Below are 22,830 nucleotides of genomic sequence, written 5' to 3'. Positions count from 1 at the left end.
ATTTCACTTATTTTCTTTTAAAAGCTTCCAATGGGGCTGCTAGAAAAATTTAAATTTACATAGGTAGCCTGCACTTGTAGCTCACATTACACTTCTGCTACACTACACTGTTTTAGAGGGTTCAGATAAAATATGGAACCTGAGACTTGATTTCAACTTATGTGGATATTTAATAGCCAAATAATCCCCCCCCCCAAAAAAAATCAATGAAAATCTTTTGTTCACCATTTAAATAGAATTCCAAGTTAATATCTTCAAATACATACTGTGTCTTTTAAAATCATGCATCTGTCAAAACAACTGGACTGCACTAACCATCAAATTCTGTTCTCCGTCAAAGTGTGAATATCAAAGATGCATCCTCCGAGTGTGCTTCTGATGTGCCTGAGGGGCAATGCGGACAATTTCAAGCTTAAAACCAACTATGCTTGCTATTTCCAGACGAGATAGTTAACATCACGAGGCCTTAGAAGAATTACACATTGCAATTCAAGTCTGTGTTCTTAAACTCTCCCCTGCTACTGTGAAGACTCGTGTGCCCATTTGGTCTGATGATGAACATTGCCTGAAAGTATTCCTCGCTCCGGCGACTTTTAATCCTTTCAGAGACGACTCTTCAGCAAACTTGTCACGTTTCCGTATCACTTCAGACTCTGTTTCATGGGGTCTTGTCATTTGGTGTCTTCTCCTCCTTTCCTTTCTAAGCCAAATAAGGGAAACGAGTCAGTGAGAGAAAGGGGAGAAGATACAGAAAGTGAGTAATTCAGGATCATCTCTGTCATTTGTTGTGGCCGAAGGTTAGAAAGATCTTCTTTGAAGGAACTCCCACCTGTTGCATCAGTCACACCGGCATCACTTCCGGAGGGCTGTCTTCTGCGGAGGGCAGGGAGGGCAGGGAATTTGGACCCGTTTGTGACACAGGCACCACGACCGCATCCTTGGTGTCCGTGTTTACGTTACACGAGAAGCTCTTCTCCTGCTTTTTGGCAGTGTCTGGGCAGTTCTGCACAAAGATTACACGGTTGTAGGCCTTCAACCTGCGCCACAACTGGACGTAGGCTTTACACTGTACATACATGAAGACGAGACCTCCTGTGAAGCCGATGGCCACCACAACCAGTTTTGTCCAGAATGGCCATTCTAGGACACCTTGAAGCAAAAAGAGAGAGAATGTTATCAATGTATTTGGTAATCTTTCTCCATGACCCCTTCAAAAGACCATGCCTGCCTGCTGTGGCTCAGTGGTTGAGCGTGGACCCATAAACCAGGAGGTCGTGGTTGGATTCCCCATCAGGGCACATGCCCAGGTTGCTGGCTCCATCCCCAGTAAGGGGCGTGCAGGAGGCAGCTGATCAATGATTCTCTCATCATTGATGTTTCCTCCTCTCCCTCTCCCTTCCTCTCTCGGAAATCAATAAAAACATTTAAAAATAATTGTGGGTAAGGAATTGATCGCTATATAAATGTTAAATTTTGTGGATAAGAATTATAACCTGAATTGCTTAATTGCTTTCAAATATTCTAAAGATGTTAACATTGTATGTGAATAAATTCTCTTTCCTACCACTGTAATGATCTCTCATATTTTTCCACCTATTATCAAGTGATCAGATACTACATTAGACTTTTGATATGTACTTTGACATTTATTCCTTGTAGCTAAATCTTTAAGGAGGACAGTGAACATAGTGAAAGAATCAGAATTTAAAATCCTTTTTAACAAGGTAAAGTAATAGATGTATGAGATTGTACCTACAGGTCTGCCTCCCCACCCTCATTCCCTTAAAAGAGAGGGGAGGGGGGAGGAGAAAGAAGATACCACATCTCACCAGAGAAGGAGAATTCCTAAGTGCAGACATACATAAAATTTAGGATTGCAGTCACTTTAGTCAAAATTTAATAACATTTTTATTTTGTTACTGAGAACCACCACTTTCCTCTCCCCCCACCCCAATATGGCCAAAATAGTGTCATCTAAACATGTTTTCATTGTAAAAATCATTAATATGTTTATTATACAGCAAAAGATAAAGGCTAATGGAGGTAATACTAGTCTTTACCTCATGGGGTTTCAGTGTGGATTAAATGAATAGTTCTTGACACATAGAAACTGCTACAAGAATGTAAATTTGTTTTTGTTGCCGAGTGATTTAAATGCTACCCATCTTTGGCTGGCTTAATGGGTTGTAGATTAAGAGCAAAACTTTCACTGTGCCTATAATACATTTTTACTGCATTGAGCTTCAATCTTTGGATGTCCCACCTGGACGCCAGGCAACGAAAACCAGGAATCCTGGGAAGGAGGAAGTCCTGTTGGCTGCCAGCCAAGCCCCTAGCATTTGTCAGCACTACACCTCCTCACCTGTGCCCCTGGGCATGCCTTGCAATTCTAATTCCCTTCACTAGAACAGTTCAGAAATCTCACTAAAGGTTAGCTAAAGGTCCTGAAATACTTAAGTGGCAACTCTGTGTATTGTGTTTGATAGGAAACACGCTAAACCTTCAGGCCACAATGACAATGGCTTGAAAAGTGGGATGTACCCACTGGCCCCTCTCAGACTCCTTTATAAATCCCATTGGGTAAACCACAAGCTCCCAGGTGGGTGTTTATGATATAGCTGCAGAGGAGGCAAATTACTGATTTCCTCATCTTTAAAACTGACCTCTAAGGTCTCTTCCAACTTTTAAGTTCCAATTCTCCTATCTTACGTAGCAGGTCACGTGACTGCAGGCACGTGGGGTGTGTCAGAAAAGCCTTTCTGAGTCCCCAACAGCAGAAGAGAACCTGTCTCACTGCACAGCCGCAGAACCAATGCAATAGTTAGAAAAAGCACCCCATTGTTAAGTTGGGGTCTTTCAGCTGGGTGCTGAGGTTATATACAGTTACGAAATGTGTTTGTATAATGGTGTGTATGGCTGATAAGACTGGGAGGTGGTTTTCTTCACTTTTATGCTGGTTGCTTCTCTCCAGATGGTATATTATTTTAAAAAGAAAGAAGTAAAAAAAAAAGGAAGGAACAAAGGAGAAGTTTTGCATATTTATAACCTTTTCCTTGTTTCAAGGGTAATACTCAGAGCGAGTAAACAGGCATGATATATGTGCCTTATTGTATAAACACAAAGTTTCCATTTATCTGAGGCAAGGCCAGGTTCATGGTGTCTTTGAAAAATGAATCATAAAAAGAACCTTTGGAGGTTAGGGTTAGTTTTACAAATGAGGACACTGAGCTTCTGAGTGACTAATGGTTTTGTTCACCATAACTAGCCAGAGACCAAGGCGAAACTAGAACCCTGGCCTCTGACAACCAGCCCAAGTCAGTGCTTATCACATCTGGATTGTTAACAACAGCAGCACATGTAATTAATTTAAAAAGGAATCATTTAAACACTAATGCTGGAAAAATAATTTATGGATTGCAGGGAAGTGATCTTTAACACATACTCTAAACAGATGTTAAGAGCCACAGTTCTTATCTGCTGGACTCAGCTGCAGCCAGCAAAGATTTTGGAGCCTCTAATACCAAGCGCTCTCTGAATAACGAATCATGGCCCCTGCCCTGGGGATACGTAGAGGCTCACCAGTGAGTTAGGCATGGAGAAAAAAAATCAATTGGTTATGCTCGTCTTCTGTGGTGCATACATTTAAAAAATTCTGGGCAACAATAAAATCTGTACCTCCAGTCTTTAAAACTGTGTTTTGTTTTTTTTTTTTTCTTGGTCTGTGTTTTGTTTTCAATGCATAAGTAGTATACTGGAGGATTCTTCTAGAATATGTGAAGATAAGGTACAAAGAGCAACTGTTCTCATTAGAGTTGGCAACATGGGTAATTCAGGATATTAAAGTTTCAAGCACCATGAATTTTTATTTTATTTTTTACCCTTTACAGGTGACAGAGAGAAAGAGAGTGAGGTGAGAGAGCTATCTGGGGCATCATGCATATTTAATCTGAAAGAACAACCAGTTTAGAACAAGAAGGTTTTGCCCAGCTGGTGTGGCTCAGTGGTTGACTGTTGAGCTATGAGCCAGGAGGTTCATTCCCCAGTTAGGGGGCATGCAAGAGGCAGCCGATCAATGATTCTCTCTCATCACTGGTGTTTCTATCTCTCTCTCCCCCCCCCCCTTTCCTCTCTCAAATCAATAAAAATACATTGAAAAACAACAACAACAACAACAAGGGTCCCCCCCCCCCTTCAGGACTGCTATTACAGTTCAAAAGATTTTGCTGATTTATAACCTCAATTCTGGACAATTTATCCCTCTTCAAATATTTTTGAAGGTTTCTAAGATGGATGGAAAACATGTTGACTTTGAAATGATGCAGTTTTTTTCTTTTTTAAAAAAGGAGGTGTGCTTAATTTTCCCCTCACATGTGGCTGAAGGAGGACAGAAAGAGCCCTGCAGGCTCATGTACCTGGACCAAATTGGGGTGACCCCTGGGAGAGGGCAAGGCCACACTGGGCAAATTCATGACTCCCAAACACCGAACTCCAAGTTAGACATCTACAGATATGAAGTCTCTGGCTATCGTGTCTGCCCTAGATTGCTAGGAAAACCCTGGAGTCGCGAGGTCGTATGTCGGGTATAGGAAGGTGGGGATGGTGGTGGAATGCCTCTTTGTTTTTCCATACATATGCAAGGCAATGTTTCTGGAGCATTTTCTGTGACTTTGCTTGGGCCAGTACCTGTAAATATAGGGAACATGGATTTTTTTTAAAGGCCCGACCTTCTAGGAAATTATTTAATAAGGACCCAATAGACATGCTTAAATCCAGCACCTCAGGATGGGCCAAAAAACAAACAAAACCTCACCCTACCTGTGTTTCTAACCACAGCACTTTCATTCTCTTTCAGAAGAGAACAGCGGGATCTGTCACTCCGTCACCACCCCTCCTCTGCCCCTCACCCCTCCTCGGCCCCTCACCCCCCTTAAACTACATAAACCACATCCCAGGGCATCTGGCAAGGCCTCACAGTCCCTTTTACTGGCCCAGGTCCCCTTCTGCTCCTAGACCGCCGGGAGAGCACATGTTGGTGCGCACTGCTGCCACCATGAGGGCAAGTGTGAGAATGCAACATCTTTCTGCTTTTATGAAACCGAAGAGATATAGAAGTAACAAAGCTTTCCCTTTTAAAACTATTTTCCTCACTTCCTCTCATCTTTTTCTTTCTTTCATGTTCCTTCTTTTTTGATGGAGATGAATAAACATTCCATAACCGTGCAAAGATACAGTTACCATCTGAGCAATTTCTCCTTTCAAATTCACCAGGGGTTTAATTTTGTGTTTCCCCTTCTCCCGCGAGGAAGAGGGGGTTAGGGGACTATTTCTCACTATTTTACTGGCTATGATTGAGGCTATATGGTAACACTTAGAGCCCGGTGAGAAACAGGTGGTACCTTCAGAAGTGAAGACAATCAATTTTAAACCACCGATGCACATTAAATGTTAGAATATGCCTTAATGACTTTTAAACACCCTTCTTTGCAGACTTGACAGTCAAACCTAGTATGTTTAAAATTTCAAACCACAGTGCTAATCCTACCACATTACACGGTATTAAGTAACAAGCAATAACATTCTCTACCAGAGTATTATCTTATTCATGTTCTAAAAGAAGCAATGACTAGGGTGAACTAAATAAAATAAAAAGGCCTTCCATTTTTAATACTATTTGCCTTTGCAAAGGAGGAAGAACCTGATGCTTATTCAGCTCCTGTGAAGTCTGGAGTGATGGATGGCATACAAGTATTTCTCCCCACCAAGGTCTACATGGACTTCATTATCTCGCCTCTCCGCTTAGGACCCCAAACATCTAATGCTTTAGAGCCAGAGCACAATTGGAGAAGACTCGGTTTCCAGTACTGGTTTTTGCTAGTGTATCATACATGAAGATCTAAACTGGGGAAATGGTTTTCCTACCCAGCTCTGGGTATTGTCATAGAATCCAAGAGAGAGAGAAAGAAAAGGAAGGTGCTCTTACCATTGTCATTGCCTTGCCTGATCTCCTCCGCTGTCCGATCTATTAATACATACAAAGACCACACCACACAGGTGATGGCGATGACGTGGAATGTGACAGAGCAGAATATTTTCCTCCTTTCGCTCGTGGTCATCTGTAGTTTCTCCCACTGCAATCAGAAACAAATCGCATGAGACTGAGTTTCTAACTAGGACATTTTGGCCCCCATTTACACCCCGCACAGAGATCAGGATTGGAGGGAAAACATGAGATGTTTGCCTTGTCAGAGGACACTCATGTTCAAATTAGTCTTCATGTTTATAAAGATTTGAAATCATAACCTGTGGCATTATAGGTAACTCGGATGAATATGAAAATGAAAACGATATTTTCCTAGTGTCCACATGAACTAAATCAAGTCATTTCTGTTTTGCTAGCCTATAGTTTCCTTGCCCCGTAGCATGAATGGGATACTTGTAATATTTTAGAAAAAATTTCCTCCCAGGGTTCTGCATCTCACTTCTTTGCGGCACTAGGTTACAAGTACTAGTAGCAATATATGATTTCTTCTTGGATGAATATGTAACCTGAGACAGTGTTGCATTTTTTAATGTATAAATCCAACAAAATAGTTGAATGGCTGTGAGAGGAAGTCAACATGGGTTCACAAGTCTTCTAGAAAACACTACTTTTGTTATCTGGGCAACGTGAGAAAACCAGCAGTGGCCCCTCTTAGAGCAGTCTTGATTTTCCGCAGTCACTACGAGTACAATGGCTGCCCCCCAGTCACCCCCTGCGCAGGGAGTTGAGGGCTGCTGACTCCGTCAGGGGGTGGTGGTGGGGGAACTATTGTTAGAGTCATACATGAAGGGTTACATGAGGGAATGTGTCCATTGTTAACTTAAAAAATATTTTTATTTATTTATTTTTTTAGAGAGAGAGAGAAAGGGAGAGAAACATCCATGTGAGCGCCGAACATCAATCTGCTGCCTCCTGCACAACCCCTACCAGGGATTGAGCCCTGACCAGGAATCAAACCAGCAACCTTTAGGTGTACAGGGCCCCCGCCCAACCAACCAAGCCACACCAGCCAGAGCAAGTCCATTATTAACTTGGAAGAAACAGAACCTCAAATGAAATGGCGATGCTTTGACAGCTAGGGTACCACTTCATTTTTGCGTGAGGAACTGTGATTTCATTTTTCTTTGCATTATTGCTGTAGGAAAATCCAATCACGATCTTATTAGAGGTGACGTCATGGGCTAAGCTTTCAATAATCTGTGATTCTTCGTCTTCTTTATTTAGTGCTCTTGTTAAAGCAAAATCTTTAGAACTTCGAAGACCCCCACCCCCACATAAAATTCCAGGCACAACCCAATAGAACACAAGAGGGCATCCATTACGTCCATGAAGCCCTGGCTCTGAGACGTGTGTGAAGTCCTTTAACCTCGATAGGCCCACTTGCCTCGTCATAAGATGCGAACTGTGTCCGAGGTTACGACAGAGCACTTTGGGGAGAGGATGTCCTTCTTTTTTCTTCCTTTGTTAACAGAACAGTAATTCCACGAGGGTCGGCATTGTGCCCAGAGCAGAGCTGCTTCCCAGCCTTCCCTGGCAGAGGCGGACAGTGGCTGTTTGCCAACAACGAGAGATGAGCAGCTCTCTACGGGCATATGGAGTTTTTCCATCCGGACCTGGAATTGCCCCTTCCCCCTCTCCTTCATTTCCTCTTCTCTGCTCCCTGGAACTCATCGTCACCAGTGAGAGTCCCAGCAGTCACCTTGCAACCTGGAGGACAGCCTTGGGCATTGGGGAGACCTCAGCCCGATGAGCAACAGCCCCGCCACCGCTGCCACTCACGCGCCAGGAAAACACAGCCCCGTCTGATTGAGCCAGATTTCCCAGGACGCTGCTACTTGCTGTCAAAGCCATTGCTGATCAGTGACTGAGGCAGATGCTCCCTACTTCCCTTCCAGGATGACGCTTAAGATCCTATCGTTTCTTTTCGAGGAGGGCACAGTTCTTCAAGTCTGATCAAGAGGCTCCAGAAAAGCTTCTTAGAGAAAAAAATGCTTTAGTTACAAACACCATCCGTTTCTCGCCCCTCACTGGCCAATCAGCACACAGTTTTCTTTATAAGGGTTTGCTAGAGCTAGTGGATAATTCATACTTCATCTCGTGCTTTCTTTCTCATCAAACTACATTTTACATAGTAGGACACGTAGATAACAGAGCGATCTCAGTAATGGGGCTAGGGGAAAACCAGATGCTTCAATATCGAATCTATTGTTAATTAACCAATACTGAATTGAAAAAAAAATCTTAGTATGGGTATCTCGGCTTTCACAGGTAAGGCTGATTTTTAAAAATTCGTTTTGTTATTGATCTATTGCAATGTTAATCTGAGTAATCTGTAGAAGTATAGAATTGATTATCATTTGGTGATAGCATTTTGTGATTTAGTAACTATTTCTTGCATCACCTCAATATCCAGTAGGGCCAGGCAAATACACAGTGCAGGACGCTGCAGAAAAGCAGCTTTCATTCTAAGTGTTCCAAGTGGATGAGAATACCTTCAGTAACAAAATATGCGTATCAAATGAACCCTCAATTGTAAAACTGGCTTTAGGGGAAAAAAAATCCATAAAAAATTGGGTCTTCTTAAATTTGAGGAGAATTTTGATGCCGCGGCTGAAACACATTCTTCCAAATTAATGAACCGCAAATAGGAAAGTATCAGGGGCTGGCAAGGATGGACCAAGTCAGGTAAAGACTTCTAGTTCCAACAGTAGAAATTCTGAAGTTGTCACTTCCCAATCTCAGGAGTATTTTAAAAAGAGAAGTGCGAAGGGACCATCTAACTTTCCTACTTTATAAATCCTGCAGGGACTCTTCAGGAATTCACTGACAGCACACAGGGAAATGTGATACCACAGCGCCCTCCTCTGCACGATCCAGTTACTGCATACTATCGTCAGCACAAGACATCACCAGAAACCAGTGTTTGGTAAAATCTCAGACATATGGACTAATTCGGGCAAGGGGCTGTCGGTTAAAGCCAAAAGTCCGTTATATAATAAAGTAGGTTTTCCAAATGCAAATGTCAAAAATGACAAATTAGTTAGTTTACCTGTTTTTACTTATGTAGACCTTTTTGTATAATTAAAATGAAATATACAGGGAAAGTTTAATTTCACAGAAAACTTTTCTATATGTATTACAGCAATTTTAAATTTATACTGAATAGATCTAGTAAATGTTTGTACCCACCAGTCACTGAGAGTAAACAAATGTACACGGCTGGGGCGTGGCTTAGTGCACGTGGGAACATTGTGGGCACACGTTAAAACTGTGGCAGAAAGCCACAACAGGAGACTACAGAACCAATGATCCCGCGTGTGATGCGGTGTCACCACGTGGTAACCATTCAGTGCGATCACGAGCTAATCATTTGGTGTGATTACATGCTAATCATTCAGCGGATCATTATCCAAACATTGTTTACGACTGGTGACTCTTGGATTTTAACATGTAGACTATAGTTGCAGATATGTAATATTTATTTATGTCGGTGAAATGACTAAAGCATTTTTCCAACATATGGCCTAGTTGCTAAAATTTGTTAAAAATAGCAGTGAATTAATAACAAAAAACATATATAACCCGTGAATTTAATTACAAGCAAATCTTGGTTAAAAGCATTTTTAAATTAACAGGGTGTTAATTTTCACATATGACACATGGATTGGAAATTTTGTCTGTTAAATCCAAAGTCTGTTAAATTGAGGTCTGCAAAATCGAGGGTTTACTGTATTTTATAAAATGTTCATCCATATCCTTGCATTTTCAGATTTGTATACAAAGTGTGAACAAGTTTTATAAGCCTACACAGGGAGGAATGGATGGAGAAGGCAAGGACAGAATTCTTATTTTAAGAAAGATGTCACGAAAGGGCCTGAGTTTAATATTTGGGATGCTGACATTCAGTAAGAGTTCACAAAAGATTTTGTGTTGGGAGAGTGATAAAATGCACATAAGCATTTGTGCTCCCCTGCCCGGTTTTACAAAATAAATGTGTGCTTATGCCCTGTGACCACGTGTATGACATTGACCCCTGTGACGTCTGCAGGCAGGGCTAATTAGGGAGCGGAGCCTCAGAGGGTGCTTGGCAGCACCACCTGGCACCTGTTAGAGAAGCAAATTCTCAAGCTCCTCCTTGAAATGGTCCTCTGTTGGCTCTGCCCTGCAGTGGATGCAGCGAGGCTCTCTGACAAGACAGAAACCTCATGTTCACCTTGCCACCCACAGGGAACCAGGGCCACGGCCTTTCCTATGTAGGGGATTTATGAGTAAAATATCGGCCCTCAAATCCCTCTGTTTTAAGGTGGCACATGTCTCTCCAAGTGGTGTCAGTGAAGCTGGTGGAAATGCTAAGACTGAGCAGCGAGGGCAGGGCACGCACCCAGCACACCACCCAGCTTTCCATAACCCTTCACACTGCCAGCTCCCCCACTGCCCCCGTCGGTCACCCAGGTCTCTTTACACCTTCACAATGGGGCACAAGCTAAGGTGGGCAAAGCCAGTTTCATGCAGTGGTCTCTGGCCTTGCTTTAGGACAGTGGTTCTCAACCTGTGGGTCGCGACCCCTTTGGGGGTCGAACGACCCTTTCACAGGGGTCGCCTAAGACCATCGGAAAATGCATATATAATTACATATTGTTTTTGTGATTAATCACTATGCTTTAATTATGTTCAATTTGTAACAATGAAATTGGGGGTCACCACAACATGAAGAACTGTATTAAAGGGTCGCGGCATTAGGAAGGTTGAGAACCATTGCCTTAGGATTTATAATCTCTGGGTCTTTGGTAGCTGGTTTATTTTTCTTGGCCTTTGGTCCCTTGCAGAAACCCCTCAATAGTAGAAAGAATTAAACTGAACTTTGTTATGCATTTAGAAATAGTTATAGAAGAGTTGCAGAGATGTAAAGTACACCATAGGGAATACAGTCCATAATATCCTAATAACGATGTATGGGGCCAGGGAGGTACTTGAAATATCGGGGAGACCACTCTGTAAAGTATATGCTTGTCTAACCACTCTGCTGTATATCTGAAACTAACACAGAATAATATTGAATATAAACTGTTATTGGAAAAAAGAAGTATGCTACTGTATTTGTCTGAAAAGATTTCCACATTGCAGCAAATATTGTTTCTGTGAAAATTTGGTGCAGGTTTTCTAATTTAAATTACTTGTATTCATATTCCGTCCTGAAACATAAATTCAAAAAATACTGCTTAATGAGAATACTTTTTAAATTTTTGTACCAATGAAGAACAAATGCAGTTTATTTGCACAATATCAAAACACAGGAGATAGGGACTGCTTAACTTTATCCACTTTCTTTTCTTCCTTGACACTTCCAGCTCCCTTAACAACCAGAAGAACCAGCATGATCAGCAAATCTATGTAGTGCTAGAGCAAGCAATTACCACCAGGTGGCGCCAAACCCAAACTATTGCTAATACGAGCAATAGTGATCTTTCGGGTTCTTTTTTGTTTTGTTTTTCCATTTTCAACCAGACTCAGGAGCTCCCAGCTAGCCAGCTGCTCCGGATCACTTCATCAGCGCAGCATAAATGCAAAATCACATTTTAACTGTTTAACATTTTCTGACCCTCCCTGCTGATCACATTATGGTGGAGTTTAACTGCATGTGAGTGACAACAATAGACAGAACAGGGAGTCTAAGGTTTATTTCACTATCTATATGTTTAAGTAAGAGATATTGTGCTAGAGGATAACAAGTAAATCCTAAAAAAATTCTGGGGCTTATAAAGTTGGTGAAGTTCCCAGAGGCCCCATGGGTCTGAGGCAGTGGTTCTGGTTCGTAGAGAGTGCTCCCCAGAAGCAAGCATTAACTTGGTTCTTTTTCACGCTGATTAAATAAGGAGCCCATTGGGCTGAGACACTAATCCCGAGGTGGCCTCCGGTCTACATAAGCAAACAAACACCTAAGCCTGTAGCTCAGTTGGTTAGAGCATCATCCCAGACTCACCAAGGTTGAGGGTTTGATCCCCGGTCAGGGCACATACAAGAATCAACCAATAAATGCGTAAATAAGTGGAACAATAAATCAGTGTGTCTCTCTACATCTCTCCAATCAATAATAATAACAAAAACCTCAGCCTATAAATGCCTGGAGGTTAAAAAATCAAAACCTAAGGAGAACCAATTGTAAATGGCCAACCAGGCTTTAAGCTGTCGCCAGTCAAATAATTTCCTTGCTCTGCTTCTGCACTTTCTCTATAGGAGTCTTTCTCCTGGCTCCTGTGGCTGGAGCACTCCTAATTACTTCCAGTTTGACACTGTTTGATGCCAATTGATTTTTACTCAAGTAAACTCTTAAAAATTTAATATATCTTAGTTTGTCTTTTAATATTAGAAATGCAGTAATTTTGGGCCTCACATCAGACTTACTGAATCAGAAACTCTGATGGTGGGGCCCTGCAGTTTGTGTTTTATTTATTTATATTATGTTATTGATCTTTAGAGACAGAGGAAGGGAGAGGGAGAGAGAGAAACGTTGATGTGAGAGTGACACAGGGATTGGCTGCCTCCTGCATGCCCCCGACTGGGGATCTAGCCTGGAACCCGGATGTGTGCTCTGATCAGGAATCAAACCAGCAACCTTTTGGTGCCAGGGCTGCAGCTTGTGTTTTAATGAGCCCTCAGGTGATTCTAACGCGAACTAAATTTTGAGAATCACCTGCCTCATGAATGACGCTTGGCAGAGTTGTATGGTGATTTCAATGGAGTCTATATTAGAAGTAGCATTTGTTACTCCCTAATATCATCAGTAGTCCAGGCAAGGAAAATCAACAAACCAGTTTTATTACCTGGCTTTAATCAACCTGTAGTATGTCAGGTTAAGTAAACACAAAATCAGTGAATTTGTTTGGAGTTAGCTCATTAAACACTAAAACAAATTGTTTCATTTTTTTAATTCCACTTTTCAAATTAGTGTTTATGTACATTAGATTTTACATAAAGCCTATTAAAATCTAGTTTTTCTGGTTACAATTTCAAATACTTTGAGAGAGAACCAAACAACAGACTTTAAACATTTATAAGTAGTGATTCTTGAGACCTAATGAATCCTAAATTCATAAATATGCCTATAGTAAATAATGTCCCTCTTAGAAATGGATTAAAGAACCCTGGGGAAAATGTGACCTCTTCAGACTTTTAAATATTGGCTACCGTCTGATGACAGGCAGGAAACAAGAAAGCCAGGCTGAGATGTAGATGGCGGGCAGTTCCCTGATTACTTAAGTGCTTACTGGGGGTCAAAATCAGAAATTGTATGTGATGCAAACTTGTCTCACAGTAGAATTACAAATAGCAATGTACATGGATCTCTTGGTTTTCTTCCTCCCCCATCACCATTTATCCCCCCCCATGCCTTCTTCTACCTCCCTGCCCCCAGCAATCACCACAGTTGTCTGCGTCCATGAGTTCTTTCTCTTTTTTTTTGCTCAATCCCCCCACACCCTCAACCCAACCCCCAACCTCTCCCTCCACAGCTGTCAGCCTGCTCTCTATCTATGACTCTGTCTCTACTTTGTTTGTTACATTACATTCCACACATGAATGAAATCATATGGTACTTGTCTTTCTCTAACTGGCTTATTTCATTTAGGATAATGCTCTCCAGGTCCCCCCATGCTGTCACAAAGGGTAAAGTTTTTTCTTTTGTGTGGCTAAGTAGTATTCCATTGTGTACATGTACCACAGCTCTTTTATCCACTCATCTTCTGATGGGCACTTGGGCTGCTTCCAAATCTTGGCTATTGTAAATGATGCTGCAATGAACAGAGGGGTGCATATATTCTTTCAAATTAGTGTTTCGGGTTTCTTCCGATAAATTCCCAGAAGTGGAATTGCTGAGTTGTAAGGCAATTCCATTTTTAATTGTTTGAGGAATCTCATACTGTTTTTCATTGTGGCTGCACCAGCCTGCATTCCACCAACAATAGTGCACGAGGGTTCCCTTTTCTCCACATTCTCGCCAGCACTTGTTGTTTGTTGATTTACTGATGATAGCCATTCTGACAGGTGTGAGGCTTAGTTATTAAGAGCCCAAACCTCAAATGTTATATACATAAATGCACTGGGAGTCTGCTGGCTACCTCCTGGAAACATCTCCTTCCCCCTAAAGTTCTCTCTTCCACCAATAATAATGATTTAGCATCTTTCCTACATGGCCCAATGAGAGGGGATGTCCTATTTCGGGTTGAATGCAGCTGCTCTGCTTCTCTTGAGAGCAGGACAGAGGAATGGGTCTGCATTGCACCAGCGTTGGGACCCACGACCAAACAAACAGGGAGCGTGAGCAGCGAGGGCTGGACCACGTGCCTAGATGAATCTGTGAAGTGTCGGTACCTGTTGGATTAACAACGACCATCAGTGCAGTCTGAGCACATGTTGACCTGGGGTTGGGAAGCAGCCACTGATACCCAAGCTGGGATGAGAGAAAACATTGTACATGGCAGTCTTACTGAGAAAGGGTTTCTAAATTTTCCTGCAAAGAGGAGGAATAGTTGGGAACCTGGAGTCAATGACTACATTTTGCCACCCTCAGTCTGTCTCCTGTGGCACTCAGAGACGCTGGGTCACGGGCCTGACCTGAACATGGAGGGATGATGACCGTTATTCAGTTCTGAGAGTCCTTTAGAATTAAAGGAGTTGTCAGCCTTGGCTGTCTAACAGAACCCTCTGGAGAGCTAGTTCCCAATGCACACCCCCGGGGCCTGGCTGAATCCACCACCGAGGCATCAGCTGGGCAGTTTCACAGCGTGCTCTGTCTGGAATCCGAGGCGGACTTGTTAAAAACAAGGGCTCTGGGTTCAAATTCTGACTCCTTCGCCCTGTGCTGTGATTTTGGGTGATCTAGGCACATGGTCCAGCCCTCACTGTTCACGCTCCCTGTTTGTAGCACCTATTTTACAGGGTCAAGTTTGGGAGAGTTAATACATGTAATTACAGGACAGTATCAGGCACTTAGAATTCAATAAATGCTTATCATAACCGGGAACCTGCAGCACACATCCAATTGGACTTGATTGTCTTTATCTTCACGTTGATAACATCACTGGAGGATGGAGAAAGGATGAGTCCGGATTTGTTCATGCAGAACTAAGGCAGCCAAAGCCCCCCTTTACCCCCAACCCCTGTCTATTTTCCAAGTATGAATAAACTTCTGTGAATAATGAATTTCATAGTAGGAAAACATAGTCTGTTTTTGCTAACTGTAAGTGGCCGAGTTAATGTGCATATACTAGGTAGATTCATTTAAGAGATAGCTTTTTAAAATATGTATCACAGGTTATAATCTATGCTCAGTAAGTTTTCATTCTTTTTGTCTGGAAATTTAATTCGAAATGTTATGTAAAGACTTCCCAAAGAAATACAGTAATGTTTTGAGGGACAGTTTTCACGGAAGGTTGAACAAGGGCTCAAACATGCTAGACCCCAGGAAGCATCCCTGTGAGTGTGTGGACGATAACGATGTCTCCTCTGAGTAACGCAGGACATGAGAGGCAGCCTGGTCGAAAGGTCCAGAAACGTGCCCCAGGCACCTTTATCTAGCTGCCTTACTGACTGCAAAGCCCAAGAAGCTCCCGAGAATAGATAAGATGAAATGGCTTTCTCCTCAAAGTAATTAATTTGATGAAGACTCAATGTTTGCTTTTTTTTTTTTTAGGCCAACTGATATAATAGTACCTTACCGAGAGACCTCACATCACCGTAGTTATGAAAGTACTTGGAAAAACCCGGTTGAGTAGAAAGGTAGAGGAGTTAAAATGGCAAATTCAACTTATGACAAAAATCCAATTATGATTGAAATGCCATTTTAAAGCTTTAAAAACAGGTGCACTTATTTATTTTTATTTAAAAATGTATTTTATTGATTTTTTATAGAGAGGAAGGGAGAGGGATAGAGAGTTAGGAACATCGATCAGCTGCCTCCTGCACACCTCCTACTGGGGATGTGCCCGCAACCAAGGTACATGCCCTTGACCGGAATCAAACCTGGAAACTTTCAGTCCGCAGGCTGATGTCTAGCCACTGAGCCAAACCAGTTAGGGCAACAGGTGCACTTATTTAAAGAAATAGTAAACACATGTTGTATTGAAACGCGTGTTTACAGTGGGAGCTATCAGTTACTAAGAACTGTGGCTCAGTGCTGTTGCAGACAGAGGTTTCAACTACCAGATGAGAAGTTGTCCAAATGCAGACACAGTAGAATCGGAGGCCAAAAGATCATAGAAGATGTTAAAAAACAAAACAAAAACAAAAACAAAACAACAGGGGGAGTGGGGACATGTGGAGAGAAGCAGAGGATCAGGGTGGCGGGTGAGGAGAGAAGCACAGTGACAATCAGGTGATCCAGGCCAGAAGCCACAGAGAGGCCCTGGGGCACTGGGATTGGGGTGAGAGCCGGGCAGGAAATCGCAACTGTCTTAGGGCAGGTGACCTACCTCCTTAAGCTCTAGTTTTCTCATTGGTAAAATTGGGATAATGACACTATCCCTTGTACATGGTTGTGGATAAAATTATACGAGACAATACCCATCAATAGTTAGCACAGAGCAAGCCCTCAAGTAAACCAGGAGTTCCTAACTGGTTTATGAAACAAAGTCTTACATGATTCCCAGATGTTTTATTAGACCCAGAGGGGGCTTTAGAAAATTATAACTATTTTTTAATTCCTTGAAATGGAACAAATTCAGTTTGCCTTAGTCCCACTATTCTCTTTGCCCACTTTACTCATTCATAGTACCTGCTGGTGCCTGTGAGTAACTGAATTTGTGTCCCTTGTAGTATTAGCAGTGATAAGCAGGGTCTTCCAGAGAGATGGTAGCCACGATGTGTGAAACAGGCACCCAAAGCTTTGGGGATCTTGAAAAGACCTGTGGGTATTAGAAGCCAACATGTAGAGGTGTCAGAAGGGCCACCAGGTACTAAAAGGTGCCCAGAGGGAGCAACCAGAAAGATCTAAGTTATTGTTCTGATGTGCTGGAAACTGTCCTGTGAGAATATCAAACTGACAGATATAAGTTCTCTAAAAATGCTGTGGCCAGTAAATTCAAAGTTACTAAAATATTTGTAAAAAGCAGATTAGCTCTATTATTCGGTCGACCTTATCAGGATTAACATTTCCTCTTCTATACAATATATTAAGTTACATACCACATATATATCTAAATATTTGTGAATCTGACATTATATGAAACCATTTTCTTATAAACCTTTCCTTGATTTCCCATTGTTTCCCTTCAAGGAATTTATGAGATGGGGTTTCTTAAAAGTTTTGAGGAAGGTATTTATAATATAGAAAAACAAACCAAGAACAAAAAACCCCCCAAAACCAGTAAAATTGCCCACTAGAGGGTGCAATAATATCACACATAATGATTGGAGAAAAAAGGAAAGATGAACAAATACTTATTTTATAGGTCTATTTAGAAGGGAGATGCTATGTGGTAGTTAGGCACATCTGCATTGAAATTGCCATGGTAACAGTTAAAATAGCAAATTCCTAGGCTTTGTCTAGATCCGGATCTGGGGGCGGGCTTATGAATCGGCATTCTTAATGAACACACCAAGTGATTTTTACGTATGCTGAAGTTTGCAAACTATTTCCCCAAGGAGAGAAAAATCCAGGCAACTATTTTAGAGATAAGTTCTAATTTATAATCCTTTTTCACAAAAGTAAAAATATTTCCTCCCCCCCCAAAAAACCCCCACCCAAATCTGAGTTGATGAATATGTTGTCCTGTAAGAACATAAATTACTTAAAGACTTAATAGATGCGTTTAAACAAAGTTTCTTTTAAAATATCTAACTAACACTGGGTATTCTGTTTTCCTTTGAAGGTTATGGTGACAAATATTATCTCTGGAAGAGATATCAGTCTGTGACTGCTTCAGGCACGTTGAACCAGCAGAAAATCGATGGTGCGGTCCATGGAATACTTAATTACGGACTGTGACTTCATAAAGAAAACAAAGAACAATCGGATTGCATTTCATCAGATGGCATATTCCCTCTTCTCTCGAGATTGAAGTCCTTGCTTGGGACTGTTGCAATTGCCACTGCCACCTGCTATGTCCTTTCTCAAGCCCCTTTCTATTCCCGTTGTGTGTTCCTCTCTTCCTGCTGCTTCGTGAATACCCACAGCACCTGTGGGGTCTACACGGGCCTGTTGTCACCCTCTGTGCTTAAATAAGAGCCTTGCAGTGGAGGAGGAAGTACCCAACCACCAAGCAAAATCATAGAGACTGGGAACCTTAGAAAATGCCTAAAAAGACCCAATTTTACTCCCTTGTTTTCTAGAAGAAACCGAGGCCCAGAAAACAGAATGGATTTGCCCAGGGTAACTTTGTAAGTGATGGGGAGATGTTTTTTTTCCTCTAGTTTTTCTGAGTAGATTTTCTTCCATTCAGGAGCTAATTAGTGAAGCATCACAACATACCAGATGCTTCCTAGGAGTCAGGGAACAACACAGGCAAGATTCCTGGTTTTGTGACGTTTACTATTACATTAGTGTCAGAATCGTGCTTTTGTTGGAACAGGGGGCTGTGTAACTTCCCTTCAACAAGAGATGACGGGCTTTGATTCCATCCCTTCCCCCACTGGTCTTTCGTTGTAGGTGTGTGTGTATGCATGTGTGTGTTTAGTTGTCTTTCTAAAATATTCCTTTGGGTAGCAGCAAAGGAAAGAGAAGTTTCTCCGTGGAATCTCTGTTATACAATTCTACTGACAGTCCTATTGTCAATGCTTAATTTCATGGCTCAAAAAAAAAAAAATTCTTGCCACCTATTTCCAACCTGCTTTAATAGTGCTGTCATGTCTGAACATTGCAGGTAATGTGATTGGGCTGAGTTTTGTTGTTGTTGTTATTGTTTTATTTTACTATCAGTCTTTTAGCAACATAACATTTTGAAATAAATCTCAAACAGATTTAAGTTATATATTAAGAGGCAACTTCAGCTAAAAGGGCAACCAATAAAGCTTTAATCTAACTACTGATTCAAATTTTGTATATAATAATTCAACTATAATGCAAATAAAACAAATAGCTTTAGTCTATATATTAAAATCAGTTTTATCAGTACTTTGACATCAAGCTTAATCAACTGGCTTGATATAAACTTGATTTGGCATTTTAGAGACTCAGCCTTTGCTAAGAATTTTGTCCCAGCCCAAGCCGGGTTAGCTCAGTGGTTTGAGCATCAGTCCATGGACTGAAGGGTCGCAGATTCGATTCTGGTCAAGAGCGTGTACCTGGGTTGCAGGCTCATTCCTCGGCCTCGGTCCAGTGTGTGCGGGAGGCAACCAATCGGGATATGTGTGTCTCTCTCTGCCCCTCCTTTCCATTCTCTAAAAATCAATGAAAAAAACATCCTCGGATGAGGATTAACAACAAATTTTTTTCCCTAAAACTGAAGACTTTTTTTTTTAAAGAGCAGAGTTCTTCCAAGTTTCCAGAGGTATACATTCCCTAAATTTTATGTAAGAGTATTGTTTGTATTTTCTTTTTCTGGGGAGAGGTCCATAATGTTCATTGGATTCTAACAAGGTTGGAGACACTTTCCAGATTAAAAGCCCTGGCTTTAAACTGCTCTCCCTTGAATTGCTTTAACAGTAATATAACTTCTTACAAAATAGGGAAGCACCGGGTCAGGGAAGGGAAGAAGGTACATATTCTCTCCACAGGCTGGAAATGAAACTTGTGGTTCAGGGGCTCCACATTGTTAAACAAAAATGTTAACGCCCATGGCTGAACGGCTTTTGTAAAGAAAGGGTTTATGAGGCCACTGCGGACCTAGAGGGTATGACATTAAGTGACATACGACAGAGAAAGACAAATACCATATGATTTCACTTATATGTGGAATCCAAAGAACAAAATAAATGAACAAACAACACAGAAACAGACTCATAGATACAGAGAACAAACTGAAGGTTGCCAGAGGAGACGAGGGTTAGGGGAAAAGGTGAGAAAGGTGAAGGGATTGAGAAGTACAGATTGGTAGTTACAAAATAATCAGAGGGCTGTAAAGTACAGCACAGGGAATCGAGTCAATAATACTATAATAGCCATGGATGGTGCTAGCTTGATACTAGACTTACCGGGGGATCATTTTGTAAGTTATGTAAATGATTAGCCACTATGCTGTACACCTGAGACTAATATGAAATAATATTGAATGTCAACTGTAATTGGGGGAGGGAGGAAAGACCTGTGTGGGAGTCTAAACCAGCAGCAGCACGGCTAGGTAGAAACAACAACATGCCTGTGGTCCGGAAGTTCTGCAAGTATTTTCTACATCAAGGAGGGGGAGAGAGATGTAAGCCATTCTGAAACGATTTGCATTAGCTGTAGCAAAAGGGATGGGGCAGGTGACACGGGCAGCTCCGGGATGGGCACAGCAGGGCCGGAAAAGCTAATGTGTCCCTCAGAAGCGGAGGCTCCTGAGGGTCAACTGTGCCTGGCTATTCTCTTTTTAGATCATCTGGGAAATAGCCACCTGGAAGTTAATTTAATAATTCCAACGTACACGAAGGCCTGTGAGCAGTCTTGTTGGTTGAGCCCCGCAGTGGTTAACTGATTGACCCCTTTTGGTCTCTTCCTTCTGCCCTCTGGCCGGCCATAATTTAATTTAGGACATCTCAGGATTTTATCCTTGTCATCGTGTTTGGAAAACAAAGAATGGCTCTGTAACCGTCATTGGCTCCTCATTGCGGGACTTAGATGGGATTCCAAATCCTAAATGCTGGTTCTCAGCCTGCTGGGTGGTGGGAGAGGATGGGTAAGGCTCCTGCATGTTCACCTGGCAAGTTCAACTGTGTCCCAATATCCTGTTGTATGTGATAGACAACCGTGTCCCATCCTACCAGCCCCCAATCTACTTTCCCTCCAGTGAAGAAGTCATTTGGAAGCAAGGGAAGCATCCGGGTGGCTAAGAATCCCATTTCAGGTCAGAGGACACCAGAGCAATCTTGCTGTGGACCTCCCAGGGCTCTTGCCGAGAAGCCTGTGTTGTGTAATGCTCCTTTAGGTCTGTTTGCCCTCTATGTGCAATTTCTTGGGGCACCGGTGACATTCTAGAACAGATTCCTTATTACCTCCGAGCATATGAGTGAGACATGAAAGTGAGAGGAATTCTTATTCTAACATTTATTGTCCAGCTGATGTGGCTCAGTGGTTGCGTGTTGACCTATGAACCAAGAGGTCACAGTTCAATTCCAGGTCAGGGCACATGCTCGGGTTTCAGGCTTGACTCTCAGTAGGGGGCGTGCCGGAGGCAGCCAATGGATGATTCTCTCTCATCATGGTGTTTCTATCTCTCCCTCTCCCCTCTTCTCTTAAATTAAAAAAAAAGTTTATTTATTTAGTAGTGTCATTTTTTGCCTGTCTCTTTAGAAATCCAATAAAAACGGGTTGGCCTTCCTTCTATCTCTATGTCCTCATTCCCAGTTACTAAAATTCTGATTATAAACACCTTTCCTCACTGCAGATTCAGCAGTCAGTTTCTCTAGATCATTGGATTCCTGCAAAGGATATAAATCAAATGGCATATTATTTTAGAATTATTCTAAGAATTTATTATAAGAATAGAGGTGAAGTTTAGTTACCCACATTGAAAATGGAGCAGGAAGGTATCATATTCCCATTAAACTTCCCCTTTCTATCAGAGATCATAAAAGCTTTCTGATGCTTGAGCTGAGCATGACAAAGGGGGAAAGAAGAGAGTGAACTTTGGGTTGTGTGAAAAGGCATGGAGTTGTGTGGGACAGAGACCTGACTGAGGGAACTGCAAAGACTGAGTAGGAGCGTGAGGTGAAAGGGCAGGAGGTGAGGTGGGAAGAGTGGGCAGCCAGGATGATGATGAGCCTTGATTATCAACTCGTAGCACAGGGCTGTAGGGCATGGGATCGACACAGAGCAACTAATGTGCAGAGAGAAGTAGGAAACGTTCTTCCTGTATTTCCTTCATTGAGTTTTTTTTTCTATGGAAATTTCTTTATGACTCATTGGGGTGAAAAAGCAAGACCAGAGGGACATGGGGTTGGCTGATGTCTTTGAGTGAGACAATGGGAACACCTTCTCTGTAGTTTGGAGGAGATGGGGGGATGGGGAGTTGCTGGGGAGAAGATGGAAGGTTCTGGCTTTATGATTGGATTCCTCTCCTGCAACTGCACTCACCAAATGCAGAGATGAATGAATTTGGGGACAAAATCTACAGAGATCAGATTACATGGAGCAGCCTGCATGTGGAAACAGGAAAAGTAAGTTGTAAGATCTTGCAGAAAGCAGGTGTAAGGTGTAGATTGTCCCTGACCATGGATTTGAAGTTTGGGCCAAGTTTAAGCAAATCTCCAAGGAGTAAGGCAGAAAGGACCAGGGTTTTAGAAATATCATTATTTCAGCTGCTTGGAGGATGAGCAGGAGAGAGGGTGGCTACCGAGTAGCCCCTGCTACTACCTTTTTCCCTCAGGTCAGGGAAAGAACTGAAATCCTGACAATGGCTCTTATTAGATATGACTTTTGTTTTGGAAAACATTGGTAGTCTCATGGGTAAACTCCCATAACTTCCTGTCTTTTGACTAAACATGTATTTATAACTGCATCACACCCTTCTTACTTCCTTCCCTGTTATTGAAGAGGAGAAAATGTCCCTCCTGCAGTCTAGAATAATCATTCTCTATGATCTTTCACCCTATATCTTTCACATTTATTTTTACCTTCTAGAATTCTCTTTATTTTTTTAAAAAATATTTTAATTGATTTCAGA

The 22,830-nt window shown here is 41.9% G+C and overlaps 1 protein-coding gene across 1 annotated transcript in view; it reads right to left on the bottom strand.

Annotated features, from left to right (window-relative positions):
* The window catches only part of MARCH1 (membrane associated ring-CH-type finger 1), a 399,528-nt gene continuing 376,698 nt past the window's right edge, over nt 1–22,830 (bottom strand). Inside the window, exons 6-7 of the mRNA XM_006081832.3 lie at nt 5,981–6,128; nt 1–1,149 (exon numbers count right to left, since the gene is read on the bottom strand). Of these exons, the coding sequence (XP_006081894.1) occupies nt 842–1,149; nt 5,981–6,128 (456 nt within the window). The 3' untranslated portion in view covers nt 1–841. The remainder of the gene's footprint in view (nt 1,150–5,980; nt 6,129–22,830) is intronic.

This window comes from Myotis lucifugus, unplaced genomic scaffold (assembly GCF_000147115.1).
Source record: "Myotis lucifugus unplaced genomic scaffold, Myoluc2.0 scaffold_1, whole genome shotgun sequence".
In the NCBI taxonomy this organism is placed as follows: Eukaryota; Metazoa; Chordata; class Mammalia; order Chiroptera; family Vespertilionidae; genus Myotis; species Myotis lucifugus.
Note: the sequence above shows the minus strand (reverse complement) of the source record. Positions and strands in the feature narration are given on the sequence as shown.